We start from the raw sequence: 9,794 nt of genomic DNA, 5'->3' as shown, positions 1-9,794 counted from the left end.
AAAATATTATTATTATTATTATATAAATACACAATTTATATAGTGCCAACAGTTTACACAGCTCTTTACAATATAAGGAAGACATTACAGTTACAATACAAGTCAAGACAAGATGGTAAGGAGCGCCCTGCCCCTGAGGGCTTACAATCTAAAAACATTTCACTATCCTTGTATACTGAAAATATTTAAGGATGAATAGTTATATCTGGACTTCATTTATGTCATGCTCTTTAAACATAATTAGAAGATAGTATGTCTTCTGGTTATGTTTAACTACCTCCCGTCCAGCCGTTGTGTATACACGGCCGGCCGGGAGCTTCTTGGATGTAACTGGGCGTGTATACACGTCCTGTTACATCCGCCCGCTCGGGAGCGCCGCGCTCGAGCGGGGAATCGCCGCTATTTGAAAACAGGCAGTGATGCCCGTTAATATACAAGCGATCCGCCGGCTCTATAGCTTGTATAAGGTCCCGTGACGTGTGCCCTCCGCGGCTCCCCCCCTCCCGCTGTCAAGCTGGTCCTGGGCTCCGGTGTGAGCCCGGGACCAGCATACTGTCTGTGTCACAGGGGATCAGAGGGAGGTCGGTTCACGACCTCCCTCCGGTCCCCTCTCCGCTGTCAGAATGCGGAAGTGGTGTATATTACATCACTTCCGCATTCTCGTGTCACTCTCCAGCTTCAGATGCTGGAGAGAAGCTGATGAAGCAGATCTCTGCTTCATCAGCTTCTTCAGGGGGGTCCTAGGTGACATTAGGGGTCTTGGAGACCCCTGATGTCTCCATAAAGAGGAACTGTCACATATTTTGCTATCACATAGAGGGGTTTCTCAGCCCCCTCTGTGATAGCAATAAAGTTAAGTGGGAAAAAAAAATAGGAACAACATTTTTAGTTTCCCCCCAACATTTTTTAAAGTTACACATAAAAAAAATATTTTTTTTTTTAAAGTCGCCACCCCTACATACACGCATGTAAACATGCGTCAGGTGCACATACCTGCGAAAACGACGATTGCGCCCTTTACGCCGCACATGTTACTTATCGCCGCGAACGTCGCAGTGAGAGCAATAATTCTAGGGCCATCAATCACTAATAACACTAAACTGATGAGCTGTAAAAGCTTTTAAAGCGACGCCTATGGCCAATTTTGGGTATGCTCGTTTTTTGTGGTTTTGCGAGTGTGCGCAATTTTTAAGCTTGACATGTTTGGTGTCTATTTACCCGACGTGACCCCGACTTTTATATTTTACCAAAAAAGTGGGTAATATTAGTTGTTTTATAACATAATGTTAAAAAAAAACTTTTTTTTTCAAAATTTTCAGTAATTTCTCCTGAATATAGTAAAAAATAAAACCCGCAGTGGTGATTAAATACCACCAAAAGAAAGCTCTATCTGTCCCCAAAAAATGGTATAAAATTAATTTCAGTACAGTGTTGCATGACGGAATAAATGTCAGTCAAAGTACTGCAGCGCTGAACACCGAAAAATGGCCTGGCCAGGAAGGGGGTCTAAACACCTGGTCTTCAAGCGGTTAAAGAAAGTACCATAAATACAGTTCAGATATAACAATTGGTCTTTAATTATTTTCAGTATGCAAGGATAGTGAATTGTCTAAAGTTTTCATGACAGGTCAAAAGGAACGCTTTATCTGTGTGATTTATGTGATGTCATTTTTTATGTGCACTATTGTCAACTGTGGGCATGGTTATTAGTGATAAGGGGCATGCTCTCTGTATTACGCTGGGTTGTCCATTAACCTGGCTGGGCAGATAGTAAAATGTTGACAGCACTGAAATGTTACTCCCCCACTGCACATCACATAGTGACCAGAATCCCCAGGGTTGTGACAAATGATGAGTGGTGACTTTAGTGGCAGAACTGGCTCTATTCTAATGTGGTGTTACCATAGAAAGGGGCAGCAATGGTTAGGGATGGGCCGTCAAACATTATTACAGCCACCAAAAAACAAACATGCAAAATATATAGTATGTAAAAGGAGAAATTTAAATATGTGTTCACATTATGTGTCCACAGTTCACATGTATCGTGCTATGAGACATCACTTTTACTCCGTACAAGTGCACTAAATTAATGACCTAATAAACTAGATTGGACATGGTTACTGTATTTTGTTGCTCTTTCTTTTATGATAGTATGTGCTTTTGAGTAAGTGTGGCCAATGTATTCATGGTTCATCCCTGCCAAGGCAGTCATTTTCTTATATTTACTGCCTAGTTCAGTAAAAGTTTTTCCCTAGTTAAGCTTTAAGTATTCAATAAGGCTATCAGTCCTCTCTGTTATCTCCAAAGAGCAATAATGTATTTCGGCTATTTAATAATGCATGACTAGATTCTGACTCCTGGGATTTTTTTTTCTTTTCTTAGAGAGACAAATAAATGTGTTTGTAGGATGAGAAAGACTTTGGATACTAAGGTTAATTAATCCTAAATCTTGAAGTGAACATATCTGTTGCCAGTTATTATTTTCTTGTGCTGTGGGATAATTTTTTAATTACCTAGCCACAGGATGCTATCTTGCAAGCTTTGTCATGTTTTTTGATGTGCGGTCGCAAGAGTCTTCCGTAAAGTCAGTTGTCATTTGTGATGTTGTAGTAACACTGTACCCTTCTAATATAAGCAGTTTTTGTACGTTTTGTCCATGTTCTTCATACTTTTACTATTCATGTCCTCTAATAATAGCTGCATCTATTTTGTTTTGCAGTCTTTGTTTTTCTATGTTAAAAGGTCTTGTTTTCTTCTCTTGGTTTTAGTTGTAGTACGGTTTTGAAAATTAAATATTATTGTAGGCAAGTAAAGTATAAGCCTGATCATAAATAGTTTAATTTGGCAGCCCGGTATGATGCTCAAGTGAGATGCTCTTGGAGTCCACCTTAGAAGAACAAGTTGGAAGCATCTGTTATCCATTCATCCAATTTTCCAGCATGTTCAGCAATTCTGTGTGTGTATGTGCACACTTTTACTTTGGTGCCAACAACACCAACTTGGACAGCTTGGTCTGTAACAGATTTGACCATCTTCTGTGGTAGCTAAGTTTTGCCCAAACATTAATTCACTGAATTGCCACCTCTATCCAATAAACCTGGGCACCTTAAAGTTTATGTAAACCAATTACTTTGTCAATACATAGAATTAGGCTAGATTTGTTTTGTTTATTTTTGTTTTTGTTATTTTATTTTATTTTGAATTTTGCAATTACTTTTTATTGTCGTATGCAGAACAGTCACATGCCCGCAACAATTCTGTAGCATCTGCTGAGAGCAGGGGTTGGGCCCAGCCATTGCTAGTGATGTAATTATCTCTGTGGTTTCATGCCCGCTGTTCATCAAATTTCACTGCACATGTCTGCCACCTTGTGCTCCTGTGATGAGTGGGGGAATTCAGCCAGCAGCATTCGGCCAGACAATAAGAATGTTATTGTCACTAACGTTATCACATGTGTGGTCAATAAAGAAGTGGAAGTTGGGCAGAACACTGAAGACTAGCAGGCTCAACAGGTTTTTAAAGTTTTTTGGGGAAACACATTAGATAAAGCACACAGAATAAGGGTTTAACTGGAGTTTACAATTGATTTAAGCCATATGTTGCATATACTTTAAGGCCTGTAACAATGGGGCAGCAGTGCTTCAAAGAAGATTGCAAATATTATGTGTATAATGATAGTTATTGTTTGTTCTTTAATTTGAAGTCTATGCTGTTTTAACCCTTTAGTGTTTTCCTAAGTCCTCAGCCCCACCCCCTCCAGTGTTTACCTCACCTGCCCACGATCTGCAAAGATCATGGCTGTGCTGCCTTCTAGGTGTTATACAGCCTCCTGTCAGAACTATTGGGTTTGTGCAATGCACACTTCAATCCCCAATTGTATGTAGAATTTGTGGCTTGATTCATTAAAACTGCAGTAACACTTTCAGGCCCTCTTAGCACACTTTCTGCACATTAACCTGTTTTGCATTAAAGCAGTCCATTCTAAATGGTCAGGTCAATTTATGACAACGGACCAAAAAATTCCCTGCAGAATTTGTTTAATGCAGTGCACACATGGCATGTAAGGACATTGCAGCTTTCTCTAGCCCATTGGGTGCCATTCTAAATACATGGTATTTCAACATCCCTTACAAACATGCTTTTTACAATATATTACCCGCTTGGGTGGGAATCCAGCCTAAGTGGGTGTAGGCATTTTGTAATCTCAACTCTTGTAGTACTGTCTTTTGGCCCCAGCAATGAAGCTCCCAATGGGGTTTAGTGCTTCATGTAAATGTGAGCAGAATTTAAAGTCAAGCTTTACTTTTATCCACGATCTTGCTTGATAAGCATATATTATCTCCATTTTCCACCAAAATATCCTACAAAGATAATTAGGCTACAGTAAAGTCATTGATGTCAAACACATTAAACACTGTTGGGTAAGGCCATAAAAATTGCAGCCCTGGCTAGGGTTAGGAATTAGGACAACCATTTTGCCTCATAAAATACATATTACATTTTTACATGTGTTCTTGGCTTCTGAAGCAATTGCTTGTTAAAGTGGACCTTTACCCCTTTGACTAAAAATCACTTCAGCATATAGCTCTGCATGCTGATATGAAATTATCTTACTTTCATATTACTTACTTACATATTTTTATTTTTCCGACAATTTCCTTTTTTTTCTACTTCCTGGTTAACTCTGCCACAAATGATGTAATCTGTGCCCAAGCATTGCATTCTAGGAAGGTTACATCGGCAGAGCATTGCTGGGAAATCTCATCTGTAATCTCATGAGATCTCAGTGAAAGGCATTTTCCTCCACTGAGATGATGTGCATGGTCACATTTCTTAGTCACATGTGCCAGAGTTCCAGGAAGTAAAGGTAGATATATTAATCTGACCTAAGTAAAAATGGCCACTGTGAGAAGACTGGGAAATAAAAGAGAAATAATGTATACAAAGCCTGCAATTATCTAGAAGTATGTGTTTGTGGATTGTCATTACTAAACATTTCTAAAGGTGTGTTTGTTGTTATGTTGAAGATATGGGTAAAGTTCCTCTTTAAGTAATGCGTCTAGATATTTAATAAAACATGTAACAAAATAGTACATTGAGCATCATTTTTCCTTTGTATGGTATTTCTTTAATTGACATTGCTATAAACAAAACATTAATATAGCTGGCTACAGTTCTGTGCACTGTTATTAAATATTGAAGTATATACATTTCAGTAGCCACAAATCAAATGACCTAATAAATCAGCACTTTGCCAACATGGTTATACATTTTCAACTCAAATTTTTCGGGTTTGTGATTACACAGCCACATCTTTTAAACAGAGGCTAAAAACAAATCAGTGCTGTGTATGGCACACAGAAAAATAAAATGCTTGATGTTCCTACTAATCTCGCAACGCTTGCATAATAGCCTTCCTGGAGGCAGCTGAATAGCATTTAAGTGTAATTTCACTCTTCCCCTCTCCAAGCATAATGAACATCGGTCCCTGATTGAATGAAATCTGAAGGAAAATTAATTTGCAGCACGCCGCTAAGGCAAAGCTGTGAGTTACTACTCTGAACAGCACGACGCAGACACTACATCCAATTTCACAGACAAAAACACTGTGCACTGTCTGTCTTCATCACCCCACACAGATGCAGCATTTCTAGGAGGTAAACAGTTATTAGCATGTTGAAGGAAGAGAATATCAAAGGCAAGAAATGAACAGACAGAGCTAATTGCTACTAAGAAATGCACAGTGTGATTTAGAGTCAGTGTCATACAGGTGGAGGATTATGGGACTTAGTGGGGATGAGACTACTCTATGAACCATGTAAATGTTAATTCACAAGCCATGTGTGTCCTCTGGGCACTATGGTTGTTTTCCAATTTTTTAAACATGCTAATACCACCCACACAGGTTGATGCAAGCCTATTTAAAATGTGTGCAATACAAAACAACCCGGCACCGAGCCCTGCTAGCCAACATGAGAGGTCTAATTGATACCTGTTTCTGACATTTTAATAAAAAATATAGGTCTCTGTTGCATACATGCAGCCAGGTGCCACACCCAGATGCCACTTTCTTGTATGCCATGTTGTATTTACATATAGGGGTGGTCTTTAGTTGTCATTTGTTAGCCAAGACCATTTTTGCATTGCTGTGCCTTTTAAAGGGGAATTAATCCACCCTATTCTTTAGAGTTGTCGCCATTTTAGCCTCTATTTAGATCTGCAGTTGCCATGGTCCGGCACATGTGATCAGCTATGACACCAGCCATTGGAGGGCTTTAAAATTTGGTTGAGAGCTGACATAAGCACACTAGCAACTGTGACTGTTAATGCCAGAGGCATGCCTTGAATGTAACTGTCTGTGCACACTGCTCTAATCAACAGCACTCACGCCTTCTGAGCAGTGCTGTTGATTGGAGCAGTGTGCAAGGGAGTATGTAAGACAGTTGGAGATCCAGACAGTTGGAGATCCAGACAGTTGCACTCTTTCTTGCCCCTTCCTGCAGCAAATAGGATGTAAACAAATCATAAAGATGCCAGTATATATTACTGTGTATGCCATCTGACTGCATCACAGTTAATGAAGAAAGTGTTCAGTTGTGCATTAACTAGTGTCTGGCATCACGTGTATGCGCTATTTTATAAAGAAATTTGATAAAAATGTTAGAAACAGGTTAACATTTCGTCCCTTTTGCTGGTTGACAGGGCAAACAAATGCAATCTTTCCCTTTAGAGCACATCTTAGCTTTTTCTTATTCCTTTTCCTTGTTCCTGTAGCGAGAAACCACTTGTATTACTTCCTGTGACTTCATTTCCAGGCTTATGGAAGCTCAGTTCCTACAGATCTAGGGACACCCTCTAGAAGTGCAGTGGTACCTCGGTTCACAAACTTAATTTGTTCCACGATTCTGGTCGTGAAACGAATCAAACTGTGATCAGACCACGATCTCGACTAGAGGAAGCCACGGCCACATGTCAAAGCAGGGAAGATGGCTGCGGTCGTGTTCGTCATCTGATGTGGAGTTCGCGCACGGAAGCAAAATTTTGCCGAACTTTCTGTCCGTGAACCAAATTGTTAGCGAACAGAAGCGTTCGTGAACCGAGGTATTAGTGTACATCTCACAAGAGTTTTCCCTACACACTGTATGTGAGCAGCTTTGTGGGATCAAGGCAGCAGCATTGTTTTACTTGGGGAAAGAAAAATCAATGTATTACTGAGGTGTGAGATCGAGAAGGTTGGGGCATAAGGGGACAATGCTGGTGTGGATTTCCCAGCAGAAAAGGCAGTGTTTTGTCAGCCAAAAGGGAGGTTAGTAGCACTCTGCATTTCTGGCAAATAAACCATTATTTTTAGTACTTGCAGCTTACAGTATTTATGTTGTGTTAAACATGGGCAAAAATTGATAACTTATAGATATTAGAACATGTATAACTCTTCTTGTTTCGCATGCATATTTTCTTACAATGGGTTCATAAATATGTGAGTGTTTACCTTCAACCATTTAGAATAACTGTACATCTAACTGTTGCTAAAGCCAACAATGTAGGTTGATCTGATAAAAAATGTTGATCACTTTCTCTGCAGGAGAGCAAGTCATTGCTGAAAAATGGTTGTCTTTCAAAACCAAAGTTTTCTGATGCACGTGACAAGACCTCCCTACATCTAGCCTGGGGTGACGGTGGAAAACAGATGAAGATACTTTACTTTATTGCTGCAGTGATAGGAGTTTTTATTGCATTTCTAGGAGCAAGAATCATTCACAGCGAGGTTGTAGGAAATTGAATATGATTTTGTTAGACAAACTGCAGGAGAGAGAACTGAATTATTTTCAGCAAACCACAATTGTGTGGCTTTGGGAAGTTTCTGTATTCTTTGTATTTTTTTTAAAGTCCAGGTTTTATCTGTGTATTATTTATACAGATAGCAAAATGTGCAAATTTTATTTAAAGAGTTTTAGGCACCTGCATTTTAAGTTATCTAATACTTGTCATTTATCACACCTAGTTCTGTTTCAGGTAATTTGCCGTAGACACAAATATTGGTTCAAACAGACATTATTTTTGTTGATCATCTCCATCCATCACGTCTTCTAAAACTACTGCTATCTATACTAAGTTGATGTACTAAGTTGCTTTCTGATTGAGAATTGCTAATTGATTTGTCCGGTCTTTGCAGTCTTAAATGAAGGGAGCAAATCCATTCAGAAAGTAAAAATCTATTTAAATGTGGTGCTTAAAGTAATTGTGTTATGCCCATTGCTTTACATCAGCTTTCATAAACATCTTATGCCTCTTCTGGGAAAGCTCTCTGCCTCCGATAACTAAAGTTTTGGTCAATTTAGCAAGTCTTCTACGAGTAAAACTTTCAACAAATGTGTTACACAGGCAAGATATGTGGATGTCATATGATACTGTACTGGGATCTCTTTAGTGACAGATCAATAGCTGTTTATTTTTATTTTAAGTATTTAATCACCATCATATAATAAAATGTTTGCTTGGGCAGAGTTTTAAGTTAACCCTTTTATTGGATTGGATTTACAAGGTTACAGTTATTTTATGATCTTCACCTAGAAGCAACTTAAATAATTTGACGCAATACAGTCAAATCAATGCCCTTGGAAAGGACCGCTCAGGTCTGGGGGGCTTTTATTTAAAGAATATTATCTGTAATTGACAGCGACGGCTAGTTTAATGGGCTGTTTGTCTTGAGGAGGGTTTGCTTATGTTGTTTCTGGCCCTTATGCTAGGTTCCAAAATACAGTTTTTATTGACAGCTATCAAAAAATTACAGACAGTTTAGCATTTGAAGCCACATCCCATACTGAGCTATCCACAGTGATTTTATCGTGCAATAATTGCTATTATAAGTTGCCTTTCAGGACTATTTTATAGAAGCAATGTTAGAGCAGGTTGGTGTGACACACAGTAGAAAGCGGTTCAACAAGTTGTAAGCTCCTCATATTTTCAGATGCCATCACGCATTCAGTTTTCAGTCCTGCATCAGTAAAAAAACTTTGTGATTGGCTCAAAATGAAATGCAAGAAAATGAATATTTGTTATGGCCCTTTTTCTTTTCACTGACTTTAAGGGTAGGCTCAGCCTGTGTATTTTACAGACCGTCCATCAATGTTTAGATAGCTAGCAACCTTGTCTTTATGATGAATGGGATTCAAGTTTTGTTTTAGTGCAGTGATTATATTAAGTGAAGACCAACTGGAACCCTCTTATATATGAATATATGAATGCAGAAAGGCTTGTAAACTAGTAAATACTTAAATGGCGTTATACAATGACTGCATTTATAAATGGTGAAAGTTTTTCATTTTTTCCCAGGATTGTGCTGAATTGACTTTCCGGGCACACTGAACAAACTAAACTGCAGTTAAAATAGACACATTGTGGAACTCTCTTAGCCAATGAACATAAATTGTTTAGTTTGGATGAATGTATAAACCCTTTAAGTGATCTTCTGCATAGATTTAATCAATAGTCTTAATTGGTTTACAAAACTGAATTATTATTTTTTTATTTCACACAAAGCACAATAACGTTCTGATAAATTCAAATCTCTTTTTAAGGCTTTACACAAGTGATTTTTCTGCTGAGTCACACCGTCCTGCTCTTTACTTTGAGCTTTTTTCTTTTTGTAGCTACATAACATTTGCAGTATTGCCATAGGCTGTAGAGCAACATTTCCCAAACATAAAGCAATAATGCACAGCAACTCTTAGCAACCAGCCAAATTTAATATTTTACCAGTACAGTACAGTAATGTTATTAGGATCAGGGAAAAC

At 38.6% G+C, this 9,794-nt stretch overlaps 1 protein-coding gene across 1 annotated transcript in view; it reads left to right on the top strand.

The window, feature by feature from the left end:
* The window catches only part of CDKAL1 (CDK5 regulatory subunit associated protein 1 like 1), a 610,267-nt gene extending 602,328 nt beyond the window's left edge, over window positions 1–7,939 (top strand). The window contains exon 15 of the mRNA XM_018555678.1: window positions 7,583–7,939. Within this exon, the coding sequence (XP_018411180.1) occupies window positions 7,583–7,780 (198 nt within the window). The 3' untranslated portion in view covers window positions 7,781–7,939. The remainder of the gene's footprint in view (window positions 1–7,582) is intronic.
* Window positions 7,940–9,794: the final 1,855 nt, after the last annotated feature.

This window comes from Nanorana parkeri, unplaced genomic scaffold, assembly GCF_000935625.1.
Source record: "Nanorana parkeri isolate BGI_ZX_2015 unplaced genomic scaffold, ASM93562v1 scaffold208, whole genome shotgun sequence".
In the NCBI taxonomy this organism is placed as follows: Eukaryota; Metazoa; Chordata; class Amphibia; order Anura; family Dicroglossidae; genus Nanorana; species Nanorana parkeri.
The sequence above is the reverse complement of the archived record's forward strand: the minus strand, read 5'-3'. Positions and strand labels throughout refer to the sequence as shown.